At 42.3% G+C, this 27,460-nt stretch overlaps 1 protein-coding gene and 1 non-coding gene across 9 annotated transcripts in view; both read left to right on the plus strand.

The window, feature by feature from the left end:
• Nucleotides 1-21,086, plus strand: part of LOC107315473 (uncharacterized) — a 104,325-nt gene extending 83,239 nt beyond the window's left edge. For 3 of the 8 annotated variants that reach the window (XR_014946849.1, XR_001555923.3, XR_014946850.1), the window contains one exon: nt 1,311-7,466. Coding sequence is in view for 1 of the 8 variants with exons in the window: in XM_085549702.1 (XP_085405828.1) it covers nt 1,311-1,457; nt 2,547-2,649 (250 nt within the window). In the remaining 7 variants the exon portion in view is untranslated. Of the gene's footprint in view, nt 1-61; nt 7,467-17,651; nt 17,759-19,811 lie in introns of those variants that run through there. The other 5 variants (XR_014946846.1, XR_014946845.1, XR_014946847.1 and 2 more) reach the window with 5 other exon arrangements.
• On the plus strand, nt 15,639-15,710 carry TRNAH-GUG (transfer RNA histidin (anticodon GUG)). Its single transcript has one exon. It is a non-coding gene; the product is annotated as a tRNA-His (tRNA).
• Nucleotides 21,087-27,460: the final 6,374 nt, after the last annotated feature.

Consider the following 27,460-nt stretch of genomic DNA (forward strand, 5'->3'; position numbering starts at 1 on the left):
TGTAGTATCTACCTAGTATCTATATGTTAAAATTCCTATTAGTCTCACATATTTTATCTAGGAACAAGAAACTGGAGAAGGAAATGTGAACAGCCTGATCGGCATTGACCTGTTTCAGACTTGTCATCATGCTGCTTGTTCTGGTCATTATGACTGTCACAGGGGATACAAGACCATGGATGGCCATGGTTGTATGTGACTGGAATAATCTTATGGGAAATCAACCTTTGCAAACTCCTGTAGCAGATGATGATTGTTATTAGTGATCACGGTCCCATTTTGCTTTTGTTCCTCTAAGAAGAGCAGAAAAATACTACTTTTGTCCTGTATTTCTTACAATCTCAACATACAGTGAGAAAAGAGAAGAAAAGTTGGGAAGAGGTAAAGACAGGTCATTATCAACATTAATAAACTGGGACTAGATGTGTGTTCCAAAGCTTATGCTGATGTACTATAATGCTTCCTTTTGACTTCAGTGGTATTTTCTTCAGAGGCTTATATCCCAAGGTAGATCCAGGCACATGTCTGAGTATCTGAATGATAACAGCTAATAATAGCCAAAAAGAATGTCTACAAAAAAAAGGAAAAGCAGTTCATTGTGTGCACTCCTCATCAGGTATTATTAGAATATGCCATTGATAATGCAAGAAAAGACCTTCAACTACAGGAGAGATGAAAAAACTGTGGATGTGAAAAGAATAAGCATAATAGCAGCGTGCTGGAGCCTGGTACCACATCACAGTAGCACCTGGAAACCAGCCCTGCTGTAAGAATATAGAAAGCAGCAGTGGTGCCACCTCTGGTGCACTGAAGGGATTCACTTGTGCCTTGACCTTGTAAGACTTGCTTTGTCACTTGCTTTTTGTGAAAGTAGGCTCTAGCTGTGACAGGACCTACAGCTTAGAAACAGGCATTTTGGGAGCCATCTCCAGCAGTGTTTGGTGGGACAGTAGCTCTACTGATCTTCATTCAGCAGGAGGGGAGGAAGCTGCTGGCAGGTCACCAGCAGTTACCATGCAGCAGCACCAAGCAGACAACCACTGAGCAGATGCACCGTAGAATCATTCTGTTTGGAAAAGACCACTAAGATCATCTAGTCCAGCTATCAACCCATCACCACCATGCCCACTAAACCTTGTCCCTCATCGTAATGCATCCAACCTCAAGGAATTGATACTTCTTAATACTTCCCATCAGATTAAGAACTGGGGCCATGCAAAACAGGGATTTACAGTCTGTAAGTGCTCACACATCACTCCAAAACACTTACAAAGCCTGACATTTCCTCAATCCCTGTGGTTTTTATCCAGATCCTGGGAAGCCACCCTTCAGAGTGCTGTGCTACATGCTGATGAGTCAATCTGTTACATAGGATGTCTTCGGACAAGGACAGAAATAATGATCCCACTGTCCTGTGAAGAGCTGGAGAGGAAATGTCAGCCAACAGCATATGCAAGGTATGGAGCATGTGGGCACTGCAGCCATGTAGGGATCAGATGAGCCCAGCATCTGCTTGTGAAGATGAGGCCAAGCAGAAATGAAGGCTGACAGATGGCTGGATGGGGTGCTCCATCCTTGCCTTGTGTGCCAGCAGTGCGGGAGCACAGAGCCCATCTCTGGGAGACCAAGAAATGAAGCAGCGCAGTACTAGGAGCACATTGCTCCTGCCACTAGCAGAATGGGTCAATTATATATTGTTCGTGTTCTAAGGCTGAGCACAAACCTGTGCTACAGCTTTCTTTAGAAAGCAAGAAAGAGTATTTTTATGAGTGACACATTGAAGATCGTGTTTTGTCAATCATGAAGGAGGTAGAGACATTATAGCTCCCTCCTGTAAAATGCATTCCAGGGGTAAATGATTGGTCTGAATTTTCTCTAGGGAGTTTTCTTTGTATTCTGTATATTCTTGTGTGCAGATAAAAGAATAAACAAGGTCAAGAAGATGATGAACTTATTCTAAGTGTATCTTGCATCCCAACAGGTTCATATTTCTTCCATATTGTGCCTAACAGGAGAACACACCCATTTTCTGGGTTTCACAAAGTTCTTCTCCAAGGCTCACTGTACTTTGGATAATGTCAACAGGGGAAGTTTATATTCCCTGGGGAGTTTATATCAAATTCTGCACTGGCAGTTCGTGAGAGGGGGCTCAAGAAGTGCAAGCACACCACACATACTGCACTATTACTGAGCCTATGTAAGCAATTAAATGGCTTCTTCTGTGTGAGGATGCCTCCAGTGCAGATAGATTCTTATCTCGCAGCACTCTGATACACTCTGATATATGTCTCTGTGCTATTAACACTAGGCTACACCTAGAAGGAATAACAGAAATCGTTGCAACTCTTTGTCTTCATGAATAAAGCCAGTGGGTCTACACTGTTGTTATTTCCTATTGAAAAGCAGTGTATTACTCACATAAGGCTTTAGTTTTATTTTAGAAATTTACAGTGAAGGGGAATGCAAAATGAAACAGTCCCAGGATTAATCACCTTGCTGCTTAAAAGCTGTGCTGCGTATCTAAATCTGCCTTATTTATTTTCTAGCTATTGGAATAACGAAAACAACTCCTCCACAGAAATTCAACAAATACCCGATCTGAAAGGATGGCATACATTCTTTGTTCCTCGATGTCTGAGTATTTATTAGGCTGTGTTCAGTTGCTTACTGTCTGTAGTTACCCTTTTTTAACCACCTTTACAAGAGCTACCCATTAATGCTCTGATCTATTGGTAATTTACTGGTCTCCTAATTAACGTCATCTGCTATTTTAATTAGTAAGGATCTGGGGTTATTGATTCAAATATTAACATGGTCAAGATGTAATTTTAGAGGTATTAGTGAGATAATAACTTCCTGACTGCTAGAAAGGCTTCAGTTCACTAATAACTGCCATGCTGATTGTGTACTGCTCTATTGATCTGGAGGTCAGACAGTACCAAATGTTTATGGAAATCTAAGGATACATCAATATAAACAGGTGTATGAACCCAGCCTACCTCAGATATTTCTAGCAAGGTAACTGCAGAAGTAATGAAGATTATCAGGTTGGATGAGTCCATGCTGAGGTCACTATCCACTCAAGCCTGTCCTGTCCCACAGCACTGGGGCCATCACTGTCTTTTAATGATGTTATGGGCATTTTCTAATCTATTTGATAAAGAAAGCCCTACTGTACAATTCAGACACCAGGTTGCATGGCAGCTCGTGTCCTTTACAAGGGAATATCCTGCCATCTGACCAGTTTGGGCTTTCTTTTGTAGTTTCTCCACTTGTGCTTTCAAGCTGACTGGTTCTGCTCTCTTAAGACTATTGTCAGCAATACAGGCACCCAGTGTTATTTCCTTAGTAGGTGCTGTATTCCACCTTTAGTAACAAGTAGTTACTACAGCATCACCAACCAGCAGACCAGGCTGCCCAGAGCCACATCCAGCCTTGCCTTGAATGCCTCCAGAGATGGGGCATCTACAATCTCCTTGGGCAACCTGATCCATTGAGTCAAAGGAGGTAATGTGATCTCCTGTAGAACAGTCTTCACAATGGTGAAATGGTTAAATTTGGAGTGGAAAGCACCTTAAAAAAGCCACATCTCTCACACTGATCGTATACTGCAGAGTCTACGGGGCAGGGACCAGCTGGGGCTCAATGTCTGCATTGTGCTAAACTCAGTCGGGTACTTGCTTCTGGATGTTATTAATATACATGGATGAACTAGTAATCTCTTTAACAAGGCACCATGGAAAATACACCCGTATTCCTCTAAACACCACAAGAGCCTCCTACCTGTGCTCAGGTTAGAAAACCTACTTATGATTTTTATTTTTTTTTCAACAGCCCAGTTTAATCTTTATTGAAATTCTTTCCAAAAATTTGAAGGTATTAATTTCCTTCCTCCCCCCCCTGCCAGATATGACATTTATCCCTTGGTAAGTCGGAAAACCTCAGGCACTTCTAACAAGAGAGACATTTTAGTTTCCCGCAATGAGAGAAGCATAATGATGTGGTCCATTCCAAGATGGACTTGTTTTCAGGCTTTCTAAAGCAGAATTAATCAATAATTACAGCCATCATCTGCATGTGAGCCCCTGGAGTTTTATTTATACTCCAGTCACATTGCTCTGTGACCTAGAGCAATATACAGTAGTTTTGCCTGTTGGAAAATAAATCATATTACATTTTTGCATGCACATATAGTTAAGGCTTATCTTCTTTAGTTGTAAAGGAACAGAAATTTCTTCTGGAATTGCCTCTTTCATCTGCATTTAGTAATCTTAATATTTGGGACACAAAATGATTTCCAAGCCATGCTTGCCAGTTGGGTTTAATCCTTTGAGTTCTTAATTTTGAAAACTACATGACTATGTTAATTTGCAGAAGTGAGATTAAAATAAAAACATCTTTGTGTTTGTACTTAAAGTGAGGAGATTTCCAAGCCTGAGTATCCGAATTAATAAATAGACATCCATTAGGATTTAGAATGGCTTGGGTTGGAAAGGACCTCAAAGATCATTTTTGATCAGAATATTTTCCACAATGGGGAGACTCTCTTTTCTGATTAACTTTCTTAACTAAGTTGAAATATATACTCAGGTTAAGCAGTTGAAAGTCTTAAAACTCCATTTCCAAACACTGGGGTTTGAGGGCAGGTGGGAAAAAGAAAGAAAAGTAGTTGTAATTGACACAGAAAGCACCTTTGTGCTGACAGGTCATAGGAAGAACTGTAAAAGGTAACCAAGACTGAAGTAAGTGAGAGGTTTAAATGCCATATCTGTTTCACATAAAGAAAATTAGTATGTAATGAAGGTCATTAGAATGCCTATCTCATTCCATTGCCAGGGATGAAACTCAGTGCTATCTACCATGAAACGTGACTTAGGAGCCTTCCCAAATATGTGTTATCTGAATTGATAAATGAGAGATAGCAGAGAAAGAATGAGACACCATTGAACTTAGGACCTAGTACCTGTAAAAAACTGCATACTGAAGTGTATTACAGGGGCTAGCCCTACTCCAACAACTTCAGAAGTGTTAGCAAGACAAAGACCCAAAATTGCTGCTGTAAGGATTAATCGTGTCTTTCTTGATCTAAGCTACCTTAATGATCCAAGGAGAGCAAACCACGTTTTTGTTTGCAGCACTATCGGCAATATTGCAGCTACAGCTGAAGGAGAAGATGGGACCATCAGGGAGCTCTTTCCCAAATACTGAACATATTAGACTAAAAATATCAGTGCTTGAAAGCAACTGCTCCAGGTAGCTTCTTAATAGAACAACAAACCATGTTGATGTTTTCTTTCCTTTTGTGAAAGCATCGTGTTTTTGCTTTCTGCTTGGTGACTTGTGCATTCTTCATAGATTTGGGATTTTAGGAAGCATACTTTTCCTGCAGTGTGAATGAAATGGGGAGGGCCAGGGGAAGGACTGTGATCTCCATGCTACACCAGTAATATTTCAGGATCCTGTGTCATGAGCGGGTAGTATGGGCTCCTTGCTCCATCTCAACCTTGGAGCTCTGAAAAGTTAGCAGAAGATTACTACTACAACTACCTGGGAGTAATCAAAGCCTTTGATGTTGAGGGTTTTTTTCACACTGGACTTAAAGTTTTCAACATACCATGGCATGGGAGCTCTGGTAGATGTGTCCATGTAATTCTCCTGGTGATTCACTGAGGACTCACTTGTTCAGAGTAACCACTGATTCCTGGTGGGCAGGACTTGTTTTTCAGGGCAGAGCAGCTGAAAGAGGCTGGCAGTTTTTACCATGTGTGAGTGTTGCTGAGGAAGACAAACAGGTAGACAGAGAAGCCTCCAAAATCAAATAAGACTGAACAAGGAGAGGTAGAAATTACTGCATCTGCAGAGATATGCCCTGACAGAGGTAGCTGGTGAGAAGTCATTTACAGAGCGCTGTTTGCCTTTAAAGAGTCTCGGGTTGACACTGGTTAGCAAAAAACATTCAGCATCAAAACAAGACATATGACATCTTGATGGCTTAAATAGACTACGAAAAACTCCATCTGCAGTTCTGAGGAGGTACATAGCCCCCAGAGCAGCACAGTTTTGGAGCAGCTTCTCAGTGATGCCATCAGTGAAAGCAAATTTGTAGCATATAATAGGACTTCTTTGTGACCTTGGTGACTCATAGGTTTAAAGGAAATTATGTGGTCCCTGAAGGTGACCTTGTACTCTGGCTCAACCAGATGAAAGCGAAGACTTCAGGTAAGTCAAGTCAAAATATATCTGTTCCACTCCTGCATAAGCCAATTGTGCCATTGAAATGATAACCTCGTCCTGCCATGGCCAATGGAGAGGTGAGTAGCCTTGCTTGCCTGCCTGTGTCCTCCTGCTGGAGGGAATCCCACAGCACAGCCTGCACTGGGATGGTGAGCATTCAAGTGGAAGAGCAGCAGCCTTGCAGACTGCACTGCAGCAGTGGGGGAGCGTTTGCTGGATGGAAATGTAATATACGGGTCTAATTAGATAAGCTTGACTGGCGCATGTAGCAGCCCCCTGGGCTGAGCTGAGACAATTCTGCACTACTCCTGTGATCAGAGCTGCTCAAGGAGTGCTGTAGCAGAGAAAAAAACCTCCCAGAAAATGGCTGCATTCCCTCCCCTCACACTTGTAACCTTCTGCCAGTTCACCCATCTGCGGTCAAATTGGTGCATCAAATTTAATACTTCATCATCGCTCCCTGCTAACAAAGAGAAAGCAGACACTGATTTCCAACACTATAAGCACTTCAGGGCAGAATACATCTTTCCCAGTAATTTATTCAGTGCCGGTTTGAGTTCAGTAAGTCAGGTGCCAAACAAACTGGCGGTATTCAGGAAAAGAAAAAAAAAACAAAAACCACATATATTTTGTTGGGTTATGTGGTAAAAAGCTCATCTACAAACCTTTGGAGGAGAAGAGAAAGACAATGAGGGTACCCCAACCAACCACCACCCTGCCCAGCTGCCTTCAGGCCCAGCGGGTCTATCACCACAGGCCCAGAACAGCACAGGAGCATCAAGATAGGGGACAGGGACCCAAATGAAGGACCTGGAGGATGAACCACCCCATCTGCTGCCACCTCAGGGGCTGCCCCAAGGAAACCTCAACCCCATGGGCCTGTGGCTCCCATGAAGAGCAGCCAGTACTGGATCAAACTTTGGGACTGACGGATCATTATCTTGGCATGTGGGACTTGTTCTGCGATGCAAGCAAAGACCCAGCTCTTACCCTGAGTGAGGGACTCCCTCATCTGCATGCAGTGTTTATTTTAATCAAGCAATTTGATTCAGATATGTGGACACTGGGGTGTGTGGCCCACACACTGCATTCTAGTGCAGAGCTTGTATCCCCTAGGTGAGAGGCCATGCATCATGGAAGGCTCCCTCTGAGGCTATTAGCACTGTGCATTAGTGCAGTCACAGGTCCTATGAGGAAAACATAATAAAACACCATGCTTTAACTGAAAATTACTATTGTTGTTGTTATTATTATTTATTTATTTGGATATCTAGTCCCCTGACAAACAACCCTGCCCCCCACCCCAAACCCAGGCTGCCATTCCCGTGAAAACGAAATGAAGTGCAATGGTTTTTGAATGAAATATGTGAAATCTAGCCCTAAAGAAATCAGCATGCACAAGGGTAGTTAAGATACCCTGATATGAAAACAACCAAGCTTGACGGGAAGGCCACAGACCTTCCTCTATACACATCTTAGATTGATGTGTTAGAAGGTTTGGGACTCCCTGGCATCTCTCTTTGGAGGTGACCCATTGGTCCATAACAAACCTGCTGCAAAGTAGTTTTTAGCTTATTTATAAAACAGTATCATTGAATCAGAGGATGGTTGTGGTTGGAAGGGACCCTATAACCCATTTGATTCTTGCTCCTGCCATGGACGGGGACATCTCCCAACAGCTCAGTCTGCCCAGAGCCCCATCCAGCACAGCCCAGAGCCCCTCCAGGCATGTAGAAGTGAAAATTACAGTTCTGGGAATTGTTATTTTCCTTCGTTGTTTTTGAGAGGGAGATATGAAGAAGGGTGAGTAAATTCTCACATTTGACAATATGAATAGCAGGATTTGCTATAATTCTCACCTAATCTGGGCTAGGCACAATCATTAATGCTATCACCAAATGCCTTTGATTTAATATAACTTATGAAAAGAAGCTTAGTTATCAATGTATATATATATATATTTAGATGAAAGCCTTCTGTGCTTCAGGAATATTGCTACATAAAAGTTAATGTGGAAGAGATGATTCAATATCCTACAGCAAGTATAGAAGCAAACAATACCTAAATATTTAAACAGCAAGAAGATAAGAATACCACAGCATGCTAATGTGGTATGCACATATCCCACATCTCTGATCCACGTTCTTTAAGCCTATAAAAATAGTTATGAATTCTTTTATTTACCATTTTAAAAGAGAGCTTCATAAAACCCGATTTAACTGCTAAATGCTGAATGAAAATCTCTGTAGGGGTTATATTTAGAAATTCATATTTATATTCGAGCAAAGACCAACATTTCTCTTCTCAGTGATCTCCAAAAGCTTTACAAGAGTGAAATCTGTGCTCGGCATTTTCAAGTGCCTGGAGACCAATTGGAGGGAGGTGACAGAGGGTCTTCCCCGCAAGGTCTCTGCCTCCACCAGTGGCACTTACTCATCTGATACCCCTATCACCACCCTATTTCTCACTGTCTTCCAAGTCACTGTGATTTGGGATGGTGGTTAGATTGAGCACAAATAAAAGGGAAATTTCTTATGCTGCACTGATCCTACCCTCGTAGCAGATAAGATGAAAAACAAGGTTCTCAGCCCAAGAGCAAGCTTTTGCTATGGCGCTGACCTGAAAAACAAAGCACCAAACAAGTGCAAGAAGTTTGCCATCCATGTGATCTCTAGCAAGTCACTTATTTTCTGTCTGCCTTCATTATCTGCCAGCAAATGGAGGTGATTTTAATTCCTACCTCTCTTCTGCAGAGATGTCTACTAATACTGCACTGCTGGGTTATTTGTTCAGCAGCAGTGCTGCTGGGAATGGCTCTGCACTTAACCCTAATTCCTGCCGCTGCACTCAAGAAACGATCTGTACCAGCACCCTGCTTATCACAGGTGGCCAGACTGTTACTCAAAAATGGGACTGTGTCTAAGAGAAGACTTGGGGATAAAAATTCTACCAATGGATGAAACTACATCTTTTGTAACTGCTGAAATGGTGCTTTGGCTGGATTGAATGGGTGTACAATGAAACCATCCCTTAGTCTGCAGAGCAGATCCTGCTCACGCAGGCAGTGGTGAGGCACAGACAGCCACATGACTGAGCAGTGTGTTCTCCCTGTGGACAGAGGTTAGTTCAGTGTGAGAAGGAAGACTATGGGCTACTTGGCTGGCTTTAGGTAGCATGCAGGACTCATTGTATCAGTGCAGTTTTTAAATATCATCTTCCCTACACAGCCAGGAGAGGAGGGATGCCATTGCAGCTGAAAGAAAGAGCTGTAATAAATCAAAATCCGGTCCATTCTTTGAAAGCAAAACTATGGAGCAATGAGCTCAGCAACTGCCCTCCAATGCACCTGTATTTCTACTGTGGTTATTTGCAAGGAGGGGAGAGGAAGCAGCTGGCTCAGCACACCTCAGGCAGGGCCAGCAGTTCACAGCTCCCCCCTAAAGGCAGAGAACTCAGCCCAAGGAAGACTTTGTGCCCTCTCACAGCTTTGCTCAGACTTTGGTCATTTGAATCACATCAGCAGTCAGGAGCAAATCTGCAGCATTGCTACCGGAGTTAATAGCAGCAAAATCTTAGCTCTGCTATACACAGGTGCTTCTTGTAAGGCTTTCCCATAATGCAGATACACGTAGCACCCTAATCAGTGTGAAAGTCGTGTATTTCATGAAGCGTATCAGCAAAAAAAGCTCGTAAAGGGGGGAAAAAAAGGTGTTAAAGAAGGCTTTTGAGAAGGGCAATTTTCATGTTTCTTCCAAAACACTCACTTAGTGAACAGAATACCTTTGGAAACTACTGAATGCTTATTGCTTCCACCTAAATCACTGTGTTGGGACATGACTCTGACATAGGATTTGGGTTTGGGTGGAGCTGTGTGGGGCCAGGGGTTGGTCTCAATAGTCCTTGTGGGTCCCTTCTAACTCAGGATATTCTATGGTTCTGCAATTCTATGACTTCTCTATTCCTGGGAAGATTTTAGCAAGAATAAATGGCTTCCTGATGTTGCAAGGATGATTTGGGCTATGTGCTAAAAGAAACTTCTTGGTGTAAAGGGTCACAGTGTGATGGGATGAGCTGGTGGATATTCTCACATGCTCTGAAGGTCTTGGAGCACCAGTTAGATGCACATCTGTCAGAAAATGGCTAAGGATGGTTCTTTCTTGAACCAAAGAGACAGATTACATGGCTTATATTCAGTACCTGCAGGATAACATTGTAAAATCACTGGATTCTGCGTCCCCCTTTGGTGATTCATCTGAAGATTTCCCCCAGATGTCAAGTCTTTAGGTATAACTTGGGATTTCAGAGACTTTTGAATGTGACTGAGCAAAAAATGGAATACTCTTCCTTTGATTAAAACAGAGGAAGATTTCGTTTTTAAGAATTCTTACACCAAAACTGCCACCACATATTGTTTTCAAAATGAACCGAGAAGCCTGGAGACCTTACAAAAGACATTTCCAAAATGCCCCTCAGTGCATAGACCTATTCCACCTGAGCCCTTGCATAATCTAATATCAACCATGTGTTTTGAGCCCTTGGAGCACACATTCCAATTGCTTTTTGCTTTGACAGTGAGCCGATAAAACTCCCTGATTGTTGCTTAGAAGTCCTCTTGTATTAATAGAAACATTGTCACCGGGCTCTGTTCGTTGCGCTCTGCAGCGGAAATACAGAGCCCTGTTTCAGATCCAAGTGATTTTGTGTGTTGTGCGCTCGCATTTTAACAATGCTATCACTCTGCTCGTTCGTTTCAGGTGTCACCAGAGACCGTAACTCATCTTTATGGAACCTTCATCCTTGTATTCTTTTTCCTGAAAACATTATCCTTCTTTTTTGGCTCAAAGGCTACATTGCTTTACAGTTTTTGATGGCAGCTGGAGCAGATATTCATTCCAAAAAACCTGACATCTACTTTTTACTGTCAGAATATATTATCCAGAAGTTGAAACAGGTCTGTTCAATGTGGATTAAAGCAGACACGTCCCAGGTAGTTGGAGAAGGTTTCTTTGTCCACCGGTGCACATCTCTGTGGCTGTTGCTCTTCTTGTTCTCAGAGCAGTGACAGAATGGACCTGGGGAGGCAATTCACCACGCCTTTGGGTGATGGGAGACCACCAAAAATGCCCATGGCTTAAAGTGATTCACATTTTTTCACAGGTGAGTCCCATCCCAGATATCCATGTTAACAATATAGCTACAGATTAAATAATAGCAAATAATGGCACCATCCTGATGCATGTAGGGCTATAAAGTGGCTGGTGATGAAGAAGTGGAGGAAGGGGATAGAGCCAGCAATCTGCTTTTGATCCTACTGGTGGCTTGGTGTTCGTTGATGTGTCCAAGACATTTTAGGCCACTGTAAATCAGAGCCTCTTCTTTGGAGATAACAGGCACACTCTGATGTTGATGGATGAAAAGGTCCCCATATGTGTAATGAAAACAAACAGAAAACTTCATCCATCAAAGCTTCTGGAAACTTTAAAGCATTTGTTTCCCTGGCCAAACTCATGATGATGACCAGTGCTCCCCTTCTGCAGCCCTGTCCAAAGACCAGCTGTGCAGGAAGGCTCTTGTGAGGCCAGGATAGGCACTATGAGCCCTTTTTTGATTGTTTTTGTTGCTGTTGTTGCTGTTGTTTTAATTAAGATTCAGAAATTGAGTTTCCTCGGTGAATGGGCAATTTTGTGTAGGTTTTTGTGTTTTTTCTCTCTTTGAAAGCTTTGGCTGGTGCATCACCAGTATGTGGTATGCACAGTCTGAACTGCATGTACCCAAATAAATGGGTGCTGTCAAACCACAATGGGACTAGGAATGCACTTAGAATCATAGAATGTCTGAGGTTGGAAAAGATCTCTAAGATCATCCAGTCCAACCATCCACTTACCACCAATATTTCCCCACTAAACTATATTATACCTTAGTACAACTTATAAATGGTTCTTGCACACCTTCAGGAATGGTGACTCAACCACCTCCTTGGGCAGCCTGTGCCAGTGCCTGACTGCTCTTTTAGAGAAGAAATCTTTCCTTATATCCAACCTGACCCCCCCGCCAATGCAACACGAGGCTATTCCCTTTATTCCTATTGCTTAAAGCTAGGCATGAATTCAAGGGTTTATTCTAAGCAGTTGTTAAAGCATCTCACCAAGTTTTGACCTTGATAGTAAAAAAAGATATGCAACATATGTGCCTGTTAATGCACGCTTGCATATGTGCTCATTTTATTTACCAATCACATTATAGAAACTCTATAAATAAGCAAGTAATGCAGATGGCAATGTTCACTGAATGGAAATGGCTTATTTGATTTTCCATTTAATAAAGAATTAATAATATTGCGACTGCTTGTATTTGAAGAGTAATGCAGATCAGGTGTCACCCATATATTACTCGTTTAAGTTTTGAGTAGGCTAGGCAGCTTCAATTAGACTCCAGCTTCACATGCAGACTATTTCAATTAGAGTAATCTCTTGTGATCTAATATTCTTAGCTTTAAAGTCATACTGCATAAATATTTTATTACATATTTAATAACACTTTTTCATAATCAAGAAACTAATGCACATATATAAAATATGTGCATTTAAAGAGCTGCTGACACGACATGGGAAACTTTGAAAAATATTCTATTTGGGAATTAATTCAGCTTGGGGCAAAATTCAGAAATAATATTTAAGTGAGGGCAGCTGAATACATTACACACTGCTGCACAAATCTGAAACAAAAGCCTGGTTTTGCTCCACCATTTATTTTACATGCGAGAGTGTAGTCAATTCATAGCCATACTATTACAAAACAACCCTAAGTACCTTACTGAATCAATACTAAAGTGGAATCTAAAAGGGAAGACCAAGCCCAAACAATAAAACTAAGGATAAATGTTGAATATAAACATTAATTAACAATGGATTTCTGTTTAAGTCCCACACAAAGACACATTTGGGAAAAGCAAGGAGGACAGTGGAGGGACAGTGTTGAGACTCAGCCAGCTGGACAGTGGCAGTTGTGAAAGATAAAGGTGTACTTTTTAAAAACCATATCCATTATCATTATGTTCTTAATAATAAGCAGGTGTTTGTGGCCTCATTTGCCACATCAATGGCAGTAGAAAAAAAGATCACAGAGTACAAGATGGCCTGGAGATGAAAGGCCCCAAATCCTGCAGGACAGTATAATATAAAGCTTTGGTCCAGCTCGAATGCCAACAACAAACTCCTTTTATTGTCCTTGCTGGCAAAGTAGGAGATGTGATGATGCTTTGCTAAACCACAGCAGCTCATGAGACCAGCCAAGGATAGTGAGAGACACAGTGGGGAGGGTGTAGCACTCTCTGTTCCCCATCAGTCTCCATCACTGAGCACGCAGATCCCTGGAAATGCAGGCAGGTTTTTACACTGCAGAATTCATACTTATTCTGCGTGGCTCTGGGCAGCCTGGTCTGGTGGTTGGTGACCCTGCACATTGCAGGGGGTTGAAACTGGATGAGCATCGTGGGCCTTTTCAACCCAGGCCATTCTAGGATTTTGAATTATGAATTATGAAGCATCTTCCTTCCTGTTGTTTCTATTTCCAAATATCTATCAATTCATGCCCCCCTTTTTAACCACAGACAGTAAGAGTAGGCAGTGAGAGAATTTCATCTTGATTTTAATCAGATGAGTCAGACTTTTATCCATTTTGCAACATTTTAAGAATACATATCTTATATTACAGAAGGTGTTTTCAACGGAAAAGATCACTAATTTTATTGGGTTTTTTTAGTGCATGCTATACATATCCTAAGGAGACATAAGGAACACAGATTTGATTAAGTGGATGGTCACCTTTTAGAAAAAAGTATGGGATAATGTGGTCAGTAGATTAAAATCAACAAAGAATTTTTGATAGCAAATGACTCTGATTTCACCTCAAAGCTATCAGGGCTCAGGGAAAATCTGGAGGGATGTTCACTGTGTCCTGCAGGAAACCAGACGGCAGCTCCACAGCCACAACAGTCATAGAATCATAGAATCATAGAGCCATGGAATGGCGTCAGTTGGAAGGAACATCCAAGATCATCCAGTTCTAATTCCCTACCATGGGCTGGGGCAAATCCAAGGCCTTGGGCACCTCCATGGATGGGGAACCCATAGCTCTGGGCAGTGCCAGGGCCTCACCACCCCTGAGTAAAGAATTTCTGCATAACAAAAGCTTAAGAGAGGAGAATTAAAACATACTCAAAGTTGGCATCCACGTTCTGAATTAGGAACGTTATACCATTTATCAGGAACAATATATCACAGTGTAACAGTGTTTTGTTTGTCTTTGTTTAAACAAGCTGTTACAATAAATCTAAAGACAAACAGCGGATATATAATTGGGATAAGAATCTCCCATCGTACGCAGATTAAGTAAATAACTTGGCACATTGGCATAGGGAAACAGCAATCCATCATTGACCCTGTGATTCCGGTGTCATTTTTTCTCACAGCAGAATGGGATCCAGAATCCCCCTGTAGTCCTGTCTCTAAAACACAATTAATCTAAGAATAAATTAAATTATTATGTTGATGTAATTATAAAATCATAGAATCAATTAGGTGGGAAGGAACCTCACCTAATTCAGCTCCCCTGCAATGAATCAGAACACCCACAGCTCCATCAGGTTCTCAGAGCTCCCTCCAGCCTGACCTTGAGTATCAGGATTGTCCTTCACATCACTGTTGCCACTGCTGAAATGCACTACCCACCACCTCAGTGTCCTCACATCCACTTTTTGTTCTCCATAAACATTCAGCAAGCATCAATGAATGTCAGTGCGTGCGATTTTTTCTGCATGAAGTAAATCAGTTCCACACCTTTGCTCCACCTGCACTTCCACGTCAGATGCCATTCTGTCGCAGTGTCCCTCTACTGCCATCTGCCAACCCCCTGCTGTGTGCAGGGTCACAAACCAGCAGCCCAGGCTGCCCAGAGCCACATCCAGCCTGGCCTTGAATGCCTGCAGGGATGGGGCATCCACAGCCTCCTTGGGCAACCTGTTCCAGTGCATCACCACCCTCTGGGGGAAAAACTTCCTTCCAAGATCCAACCTAAACCTCCCCTGCCTCAGTTTCAAACCATTCCCCCTTGTCCTATCAGTCTCCACCCTCGTAAACAGTCGTTCCCCCTCCTGTTTATATGCTCCCTTCAAGTATTGAAAGAAACGTTATGAAAGCTGCAATACTGGGGAACTAAAACAAAGGTTGTGAAGTGGGATTTAACTTGGATCCATCTGTGTCTGCTGCTGAATCTCAGCTCCATGATGACCAAAACGCCAGACATGCAGCTGGGCACTCAGCTCCAACAAGGTAATACCAGGACAACAGCAGTTTCAAATCCTGGTGTATATAACTGTGCTCAGTGGTGGCACCACTCACAGCACGGCCGTGATCGTATAGTGGTCAGTACTCTGCGTTGTGGCCGCAGCAACCTCGGTTCGAATCCGAGTCACGGCAGGAATGGTTCCCATAAACATGGCTTGAATTTTGGGTGGTGGGTCCCTTCTAATTTAATTCTGACACACTCTGGCATCTGTTATTTCACAGCTGCTGGAGGGAGGAGATTATTACACGAGCCCTCAAACAGAGCAGAGGGAGCAGAAAAGTTGTTGTGAGAAGAGTTTGTGTTCCAATGTAAATGATTTGAGAAAGCACAGAGGCATCGAGGAAGGACTCAGCCAACACACACATACACAGATATCTCAAAATACAGTCCAGGACGTGGGGTACAACAGAGCTGTTACACTGTCAGGGAATCACTGCGCAGCCCTAATCCAGCATCTGTTATCTCTGAAAACACACCGCAATGAATTCCCTGCGCTCCAGACACAGCCGTGATTTGAAAAATGCCGCTATTAATTGATTCCCCAAATTAACTGTTAATCCAAGAGTCCTGATTATGATTAGTGTGCTAATCAATTTATTTGATAGAAGGCTTTTTAAATTTTTCCAAATTACAGTTCAGTTCTTCTCTCTCTTTTTAGCTTGTTTCATCTAATTAATTGTTTTTCCTAGCAGTGAAAAGCAAGATCTTCCTTTCTTAATTGCCTCTTGACCCTTTCTCCCTCTCCAATGCAGTTGCCTTTAGAGGTTCTTCATCATGAGAAAATTAAAATGCTATCAACGAATTAAAAATATTGTTTGGCTCAGAGGAAACTTCCCAGCACGTCTGTGAATGCTTCGGAGTTATATTTACACAGCTTTGCTGGGGAAAGTCTGACTCCTGAGCACACTGGATTGCCCTTCAGTTAATGCATACAGATGAACAACCTCCCTGGCCACTTTGCAGGATCTGCTTTGGTAATTGCTGATTGAAACACCAGGAATGGGATGTCTGCAGTGCACGAGAGAGCTGTGCGGGGAGCAGGGATACATGGATGTCCCCTGATGGCCCAGAGGTTGGAGGGATGGCCCAAAGCTCAGGGTGGATCTAACCATACCAGCCTCAGATGTGCATGGTGTGTGTGTGGGAGAGGGTGGAGTGCCTTGGGAAAGCACATGGAAAGTTACCATGCTTCTTGAAGAGGGAAAGCAAAGCCCAGTTTGGTTGTCACAGCCATGTCTGATGGCTGTTCTCATCTCCAACCTCCCCCAGATCAGTGGGTTTGCAGAGGCTCTCCGAGCTGCTTCTCACAATCAGACCCCACAACTGAGATTTCTGAAGCGGCCCATTCTGAAAAGTAAAGAATTAGCTCGTTAGTGACAATGTTTATACTGCAGCATCCTCTCCTCATATATATAAAGGTCAGCTTTAAATCAGAAACTCAGTTTAAAGAAAGAGCAAAAACTTCCTGGGCTGCCAGTGCTTGGGGCAAGAGGGCAGGACAGGATAACTCCCTTTCCTTCTCCTTCTCAGCCCCTGCTCCAAGCATCAACAGTCTCCATCTCTTAGTGCCATGGCTTTACGCATCAGCTTGTCATGCATTTGTACCACCTGTGTGCATAGCGCTATGCCTGGAGAATGCATACTGTCTTCTCAAATGTCTTTCCTCGTTTCTTCACTGGATTATTCTTTTTCACAGCAGAACCCAGAATAGCTACTGCTCAGCATGTTCTCACAGAGGGATCCTTTCTTGTCTGTGAGTGCTGTTTGCTGCTGAAATATCTCACTGCTTTCATGCAGTGTAACTGTGTGATCAGGGCGCTTCTCCTCCTTCCCCTCCATCCTCCTCTGAAAGCTGGGAGATTTCCATTCCAGTTCCCCCGAACACTGAAATCTTCAGGAACTCTTCCAGCTCTGCTCATCTCTTGCACCAGCACAAAAGCCCTTGCTCAGAATCCCCTCCTTGATGCCTGCAGGTTGTACTCCCTCACAGCTGGCAGAGCTGTTTCATTGGGAGCAGCTAACAGACTGCAGTGTTTGGTGTCAGCATGCAAGTAATCTGTGATCATTTGCAGCTGAATGGAAGCTGAATCATCCGACAGAAGTACAAACCATGCATTGCAGCAAAGAGCCAAAAGGATTTCTCCCTGAAGTACACAAACCAATGAACCATGATGTGCAGGTGAGTAAGCTGCTTGCTACTCCATGTTAATGCCTGCTTGTCCAGATATGATAGCCCAGGAAGAAAAGGAAGTTTTACAAAAGAACTTTCCAGCGCAGATTTGCAAGCAAGGAGCTTGGGGACATGATTGTCATTGAGACACAGTTATTGGTTAGACCACTTATCTGTATCATCTTCCTGTCCTTTAGGTCTCAACTTGGGGCAGCACTGTTGCTGCTGATGGCCTGGATGACTTCTATGAGGCATTTCTTCCTCACCCTCCAGGGTCTGCCTCTATGAGCCTCCAGGCTGCCTCAGGTGCTGCAGTGCCCATTTTCATTACCACCTTTTGGACAGTTGACTTCATCCTAGAACTTTCCTCTTTGCTTCATCCTACTGCAGGATTTAGCTGGCTTCTCCTGGAGCAAAATGAGAACAGGAAGTTCAACATTCACCTTGTTTTGTTTTGTTTTGTTTCATTTTGTTTCATTTTTCCCTTCAGCCACTGGTATTCAAATGCTTCTCCCTTTCTCATCTGTTTTTCCCTTATTCTCTTCCTTCCCATTGCTTCATCACTTTCCTTTACCCTCTCAGACATCTCCAGTGTCTCTCCTGGGTCTTCCCTCAGCCATGCAGACAACATTTTCTTTCACCTCTCCTAAAGCAAAGTGAGAACACACCCCTCTCTCTGCTTAGTTTTTCAGTCACTTTTATGTCTCCTCTCTTTGCACTGCTTACATTCTTCTTCAGCACTTTGCCTGCATGGACTATCATTTCTTCAGGATACATACTGGCTTTAATTGGTATTTGCATAGATCCAAGTACAGCATCATTGATAGCTTTCCCCAGGCAAGGAAGGCTAATACTAATAACATAGGAAAAGCTCCAACAGTGACTGATGAACTTCTGTTTTTGCCAGCTGAACTTTGGGAATCATTACCTTCAGCATGATAAGATTTAAAAAAAAGGAAGATCTGGAAGAAGACAAATACATTGGTTACATTAATTTTTAGAGCACAACTGACCAATTTGTCATTTAAGATTAGCCTGTATATACAACTATGTTTCAAAATCACAATGATAATCACAATTTTAAATTGCTCTTTGGCAACTGGGAATGTCCTCTTTCCACTCATTCATTCTCACCCCACCTTTGTTTCAGCTTCTGGTTGCTGCAGCAAAGTACTCATCTTAGCTAATGCTCAGGCAAGGTATTGGGTTTCCCATTAACATTAGGATTGAAAAGTCACTCATTGATTTACCTTCATTACACAGATAATGAGAGGTATTTTTCATTCAGAGATGTGTAATGAAAAATGGCTTTCTCATTCATTAAGTTGTCAAATTGTAATGGGTCTCTATTTACAGGAATCTCACATACAAGAGCCAGAACCTTGCCTGGTGTACGTGCAGGTATACAATGCTGTGGATGCTGAAAAGCAAATTCAGTTCTCCATGAGCTTGTTTGGGTCCTGGAGGAACAGCACATTAAGGAAAAGCCCTGCCAAGGCCAATCTTTTCTTCCTCATCCTTCTCAGAAGGATGTGGGCCCTGCACACGATGGGATGAGACTAAATGAGACTAAATGGGATGAGACTATATCTGGCGTGCCACAATCCTACTCAGTGTGCTCTGAAATAAGCTGTCCGAAATAATGAAATTGGATACTCCTATTGTATTCAGGCCTGGTATGGTCTGCAGAAGTGCCAAGAGCTCATCTATCGTGCTGTTGCCCACAGGCTCCAAGCAGTCAAAATATTAGGAGATCAGAAAATTATTTACCAGCAACAGAAGTCTGTGAGGTCTAATCACATCTATGCCCTGCATTCCCTTTGATGAAGGGACTGTGGGTTGAGAAGCTGAACCTGTGGGGTGGTTTCCATTGGTGATGTTGATCGAAGGTATTTGATCTTACCACCTAGACTGAAACAGGATAGCAGCTGGGGAATCAGATGCAGTTTTGCTCCATCATTTCTCTACCACCATTTATTTCATGGGGAAAAAAAAATCCCATGTAACACCACCACAAAAAAATACACAACAGCATAAACTACTTTCTTCTGTTTTCCTCTAGACAAAGAGCTGCTCATCCAACATAATCAAAGCCTACCAATGAGGTCTGGTCTCAGTTCAACCAGTGTTCCTTGGAAGAAGTGCTCAGAGTAATGGTTGTGATCTTTCAGTCATTTTGAAACCGTAAACCCAAGATCAGCTACTGTGCTACCTGGAGCAGAAAGTAATTTGATTTTCCATTTCTGGCCTTAGCAGCAAGTTGACTAAAGGACTGTTTTCTGGGAGGAAATCTGTGAGCATACATACGGGCCCAGACTTTTATGAAGATCAGCAGTATTTCTGCAGGAAATCGCTGGACTTAGACCAGGGCAGAGTTGGTGTTAATGAGAATGAAATCCTGCAAAACCTGCAGGCAACCCAAATCCTACGTCCTTCTGAAATGAAGTAATTGACTCGGAGCCCTTAAAAGTTGTGTTTTATGGAGAAAGTTACAACTCTTTTTCTTTTAGTCCCTCCTTTTCCTGCAGGTCAGTCTGTCCCTAGAGGAAAGGGACCAACTATCCCAGTCCTTCCACAGCAGAGCTGGATGCCATCAGTCCTGGCCATCCCTTTGGTTCCTCTCTCCTCAGCCCTATCATGACAGCAAATGCCTTCCCGGCAGGAACCACTCAAGGATCTGTTCTATCTTTCCAGGCAAACTAAGGACATTGCTGTTAGAAAAATACCCATGCTTTCCAGGGAAGTGTGATTCCCCAAATAAAACTCACCCATTTCCACGGAGATCTCTTCTGCTTTTCCTCTGACCCTGTCTTCACCGGAGTTCATCTCAGCACGATTTCTGAACACACAGGTCGTCTTTGATAACCACTTGCTTCTGCCTACTTTGCATGCTGTCCTTTGCACTGAATTTAATCACTTTTTACGCTGGTTTCTTCCTCACCTTTCCAGGCCTGTGCATTGCCAGCAGCTCTTTTTCCCTCCTCAATTAACCTTATGCTATTTCTTTCTATGGGAAAAAAATACCTTACACTGCAAAGCAGCTGTCCCTTCTTACAGTGTTTGCTCTTCTAATAATTACTTCATTAAACATTTTTTCCCCCCCATTTTTATTGGGTGACAAAAAAGCATCAGGAAACCCCCCCTACTCTGGCATTACTAATTAAACATGGCCTTAAAGAAACCCTGTAAAACTCTAATAATATTTTTATGTACAGAATTAAATCCTTATTGATTTTTCATGTAGGTTAAATCAGTAAACAAAAGGAAGCTGCACAGTTTTTAATAGGAACTTCATTTTCTTGCTGTGGTTGTAGTCCAGGAACATAAAAGAATAAAAAAAACAAAACCAAAAAACACGCAAAAAGGTAAAATCCATGAGAGGAAAAGTGAAGGAAGAAAATGAAACACATAAGAAAGCTGCCTGGAAATGTATGCAAAAGCCTAAATTATTATTTGCTGTGGATGCCCTGTCCATCCCTGGAGGTGTTCAAGGCCAGGTTGGATGGGACCCTGGGCAGCCTGGGCTGGTATCAATGTGGAGGTTGGAGACCCAGCCTGTGTTGGGGGGTTGGAGCTTCATGATCCTTGAGGTCCCTTCCAACCCAACCCATTGTATGATTCTATGATTCTGTAATCACTGGTATCTTGTTATCAAGCATCTGGCCTTTTATGTGCTGCAACAATTTTACTTCCCTCAATGCTAAGACAGAAACATAAGGAAAGCAGCGGTAGGGTGAAATATATTTGTTAGCAAGTTTTGCGATATGGACTGAGGGAATCACATCAAGTAATATTAGCTGAGCATTTGGGGCTCAAATCTTTATTCCTTCGTGCTATATATAAATATGCATACACGAGGACAGAGGTGATGTATAATGCCATGTCTATGCATTTATGAAAAGACCTGGATGTTAACTTCACAGAGTGATGACAATTCACACCAGCTGTGAATCTGCTTGTGGTAATATATGACAGTAATAAACATGTGAAATATGCTACAGCTTTTCCCTAGAGTAAGCATTTAGGGCATGGCAGCATCCAACGGTGTAAATCCATGGAGCTGTACTGACAGCAGGGAAGCTGGGCTATTCAGAAATGTTATTATTTGCAGCTTGTTCTAGCTTTTAAACTAGGTTTCCAAGTCCATGAGGTGGGACCTGTCTGGCCTCTGTGAGCTGTGAATCTCACATCAAAAAAACATGAGCTTTCTTAGTATGTACTGTCATGGCTGCTCACCACATTATCCTGTAACCTACAGGTTGGATATTAGGAAAAACTTCTCATAAAGAGCAGTGATGCACTGACACAGCTGTGCAGGGAGTGGTGGGGTCACCATCCTTGGAGGTGCTCCAGAGCAATGGAGTTGTGGCACTGAGGGATGTGGGCCATGGGCATGGTGGGGTGGGCTGGGGTTGGGCTTGGGGGTCTTGGAGGTATTTTCCAACCAGACCGATTCCTGGATTTTATTCTATGATTCTACCTACCTATTTATATACATGTACACACACAAGTACATAAATATACGTATACACACTCATATATGTATGCATTAGTATCTCAGCACCCATGCCAGCTGATGGTGCTGTAGCTGGTGGTGGGAGTGCAGATAAGCTCTCATTTGACTTCATCTGCTGAGAGCTTCCTGCATGGCACATCAGATCGGGGCCACTGTTTGTGCAGCTGGAGGAACATTATAGCCTTCTTTGTGGCTGTAGGTGAATGCTAAGGGCCGCATTTCTCTTCTAATTCCTATAGGCTGTTATAAAACTCATGCAAGGGAAAGGGTTTACTGTGCAAGCTGATGAGTGATTAGTTATACACGGGTGTTTTTATACTTCTGAAGAGAGTGGCTGCAACTGCATTTTGATTCGATAATTGGGTTTGAAGGACTCTCAAATCTATGAAAATGATTTTCAGTTTTTAAAAGGTGGTATGAAGCCCCTTTAATGTTTGATTTTGACAGCTGCTGGGATCATTGCAGTAAGAGATCAGATAATGAACTGGGGAAGTTCTTGGGAAGTCTGATAGTGCTTTTTCCCAAGGAAATGCTACCCACCGAACCAAGTGACTGTGCATACTGGGTATTTATCCCATATTAGTCACTCACAATAAGAATAATAATAAAGAAATAATAATGTCTTCTGTTGCTGGAGACATCCAAGGCCAGGACATGGGCTCTGAGCACCTGTGGGTGTCCCTGTTCATTGCAATGAGTGGGACCAGATGGTCTTTAAGGGCCCCTTCCAACTCAAACCGTTCTGTGGTTCTATGATTCTATGAAAAACATAGAGTCACAGGGAAGGCTTTCTTCTGTGGTGGTGGTTACACAGCCAGGGAGGGACAGATAGAAACTCTCAGAGTATATTCTATGACATGGAAGTATCAAGGTTTTGGAGGCACAAATCCTCCTGAGTCTTACATTTGCTTTGGACAGTGCAGGCTCATCTTGGCAGTTTCTACAGCTTTAGATCTAGAACTAGAGCCCTTCTGTTACAATTTCCCATTGGAAAAAAAACACATTGGATTTTTTTTATTTTTTTATTTTTATTTTTCCAAATATAGCAGCAAATCTTTGGTTTGCTGGGAGAATTAATGCAGTAAGTCACATTGCATGGATGAAATCTGATAAGGTTCAGTTCTGTTGCAGGACGGTGCCTGCAATCACTGACAGTCAGTTACCAAAAAAGCCACCAAGGTGCTGTAAACACAAAGACAGGTGGAGAAATGTAAGTTGGCTTCAGATCCTTACAGGATCCGTGCCAGATCTCCAGCTGATTAAACTTGCAAACCTTCATCAGCATCCCCGGCAACAAGGATGCCTGATACACTTAAAATCACGATGTTTGTGAAGTACCTAGTGAGGATTCCCAGTGGGTCTAGAATCTCTACTCTGGAAAAGGAGGAAAAGATCCTCAATGTCATCTCACAGACCCAAGCCTTAGGGGCAAGGTAATATGTTGTCCAGGGGACATCAGCTGAGGGATGAAGACCAGTCACCCATCAGCAGCCTAAAGGAGCAAAGGCAGTACTGGGGCTATGAGAACTGATCCGGATAGGTCAGCTGGATGACTCATTTAGTGCTGAATTTCATGTAAGAACTGCTGTTATTCTTAAAATCAAACATGTTGAAGGAAATCGTATAATCATAGAATGGCCTGGCTTGAAAAGGACCAAAATGATCATCTCGTTTCAAATCCTTGCTGTGTACAGGGTTGCCAACCACCAGACCAGGCTGCCCAGAGCCACATCCAGCCTGAGTCCATCCAATGGTTGTAAATTTACTTCTTACTTCCTTGGAGAAAGGAGTATAATTTGTCACTTCTTCAGCTAGACAGGATATTTCTGGACATTAGAGAAGCAGACTAGTGGCAGGATGGGTATCATTCCTAAAAAGGTTTCTTGTGGAGGTGGCAGAACTTCCACCAGTGATTACCAAGAAAAACACCTACCATGCATCTGTCAGGAAGGATATAGGAGGAGCCAATTCTCCTGCAGGTGAGAGTGATGGACCAGACAACCTTCTGATCTTCTTTGTCCATGTGTTTTTCCTGGTGTGCTGTGTTGAGATTCTCCCCCACCACTGCAAAATGAATACTAAAGATCAAAACAGGTTTAGCCTAATGTCCTGCATGCACTCCTTTCTCAGGCAATACCTTTAAAAGCTATTTTATGTATGATAAAATGGCAATATTTTATATAATGAGTAAGCAGAGCATCTTTCTTTCCATTGCACATACTCTTACCAGCAATAAATCAGCTGAAGTGTGCGTTGTTCTCTATTAACCGCAGTCTAGATGGATGTCTGGTCTGCCATCTTCCCAAGTCCTTCTACTAAAATGATCCAAAACAGCAGACTGCATTGTGCAAATTATAACAATTATGGTGCAGCCCTGGATCAGAATTTATATCAGCAAAAGCATTCTGTTGGTTGTTTGTTTGCTTGCTTAACCTTTTCTTGCTCCTCGGAAAGAAACTCAAAACCAAATAAGCTCCCTGGCCATGAAGATGTGTTCATTGTCTGCATCTCTGCAGCACAAATGTTTCCCAGGTTCTGTCTTTGCTCTGCTGTTTGTTACAAACCTTTTTCCTAATTTAGTGCAAATTAGGCAAACAAGCAAGTGAGGACCCTACTGATGGGGAAGATCAAAATCAAGCTACAAGGCATGCATTGCAGGCTGTTCTCACTCCTCACTGACCTCTGCATGGAGAGAATAGCATGGGGCTGGAAGTTCATTTCCTCCCTTTGTTCACTCATGGCCTCTCTCCAGCCAAGTATACTTCTCCCAGGTGCCTCAGACCAAATTACTTGCTTGGGTTTTAATTAAATCAGGGTGTTAGTCTCCATGCACCCTCCCCCCCAAGCCCCCCACTGACTGTCCCTTCCTGTCCAGGCAGCCATATAAACAGCTGGAAGTTTGCCTGGTGCTTAAGTTAACAAGAGCACAGCTTAGTTGTTGAAATGCGTATTTAGCATACCATAGCAACACACCCTTTTATTTGATGGCTGAGAATCTTTTTCTGTCTATTTATAGATAAAAACAGAGAGGAAAACTTGGAAGATAATCTGTGAGGTTTTTTAGTGAAGAATATTACAAAGGAGCTCTGAAAAAATGTCGTTTTCTTTTAAAAATGGAAAAATAAATTGAGTACAATATTCTTCACTGGGAATTTAGCATTATTCAGAAGTGTAAAACTGGATTGCTCTTTCAGAATCATTTTTAACTTCAAAAAGGATGTTTGCCTTTGCAGACTGTCATAGTCAAGAAAATAAATAAAGCCATATTGATATGTGAGAAGGGGGAATGCAGCTTATCTGTTTTTCTCCCTAAATGAAGGCCAGACCCAGGCATTGATTCTTCTGCTGCTAAGACGTAATCTGTTGAACTAATTACACTCAGAAACAAGTACATGTTTCTACAGCTATAATAAAGAAACACCTCACAGTCCTCTGTCATTTCCCTCAGTTTTGTAGCTGTTCTAATGGGCTTTGATTCTTCACTCTGAGCTATCAGTCAGACTCTCAATACTGGTCACATACATTTTCCCTTCAGTCTTCCACCATCCTTGAAGAACAGCTTCAACAGCAATTCCTTGAAAACTCATTAGACAAATACTCCGTAGCTTTGCTCTTCTATTGCTATGCCTGTAATCAGTGTGTAGGCTTCCCTTAAATTCAATTATACTGAACTGGTCTCTCCAGCCTTGTTCATATGACTTGAAAGAGCTGATGATGGTGTTAACGAAAATACATGGGGTCCACATCATCTTCAAACAGCCCCGCTATTTCATTGGAATAGATTCGTATTTCATTCCAAAGAATTCTTTAAAGTACCGATTCCAATGTCTTATCATTTTTATAGCTGCAATTTAAGGCAAGCTCCATGAGTTGTGTGCTTTTCTGCTGAAGTTGATCATTGCCCAAAGAATCCAGGCTGCTTTAATCATTTCATAACCCAGCATGAGCCAGCCATCAGCTGTTAGAAACAGCTCCACAAATACGCGACTCATGCAAAGAAAGGAAAGCAGCATGTCCTAGCACAGAAAGCAAAGGGAAAATCTTTATCACATGTTTTTCACAGTCAAAATACTGCACCCCATGGAGCACATGCTCCCCAGAGGAAGTGCCATTCAAAGCCACTCAGCATGTGCTGTGCATCCGGACTTGACAAGAGTCCTGACATGTTTGATAAGAGGGTCATCCAATTGATCCTGGCAATTAGATAAAGAGAGATCTTCTGTCTTTATGAAGAATTCCACCAGCATTTTAAAATATACTCGACTCAAAGGCCACGACCGATGATTAAAAAGAAAACAAAGAATAATAATGGGAGATAATAAAATGATCTGTTGCAAACTGAAATCGGGTGATGCGTAACTTTGGTCGAGCCCGTACAAAAAGGACAACACTCTTTTCAGGTTAATGCAAAATGCTTCCCCCTGCTTAGATGCTCAATTCTCATGAGTGGAGCCCATTTCTCTGTGCACATTCTTCTATTGTTTGGAAGCAATTAGATAATTAGGTACCTGGGAAGAAAAAGCAGGTTTTTATGTAATCTGTACTGCATTGTGATCCTTCTAGTTGCTTCCTCTAAGTCCACTATCTCTGAAGTCAAAGCAATTCATCCGTCAGTAACATTTCTAAGCTGTTACAAACATGTCATGTTTGCTGATCATGACTTATTTGGTTTTGCCCATCTCTGCATCTGAGTCCATTATTTTGAAATTCAAGATATGCCTCAGCTTACAAAGTTGATTAAGTATATTCTTTGTGACAGTAAAACCATTTGTAGGGAATAAGAAACCTCTGTGTACCCCATGCAGTGGTAAATTCCTCCACCATTCACAGCTGTGATGTGCAGTATACTTTCCCCATTCCAAAGAGCTCTCAGTAATTTCTGATCTCATGCTAAATTCCGAATGCAGTGCCCATGCATACACAGCTACAGCTGCATTCTTTATTTCACCAATTTTTTCCTCCTCCAATCCTCAAAGATGATGTACCTGATTAAGTCAGTTCTAATATAAAAACTCTATTTGACTCCAACAGATTTTTATCTTTTCCTTTTTTTGTTTGTTTTCTTTTTGCAGTTTTCTTTTTCCCTGTTTGCTTCTCCACCTTCACATGGACTTGTCAAATAATATGATACAACGATATGCTGGCATTGATAAAATAGCAACAAAATAAAAATGATAACAGTTATAGTGTGGATT

Source organism: Coturnix japonica, chromosome 5 (genome assembly GCF_054131305.1).
Source record: "Coturnix japonica strain WE chromosome 5, WE-NBRP24, whole genome shotgun sequence".
NCBI lineage: Eukaryota > Metazoa > Chordata > Aves > Galliformes > Phasianidae > Coturnix > Coturnix japonica.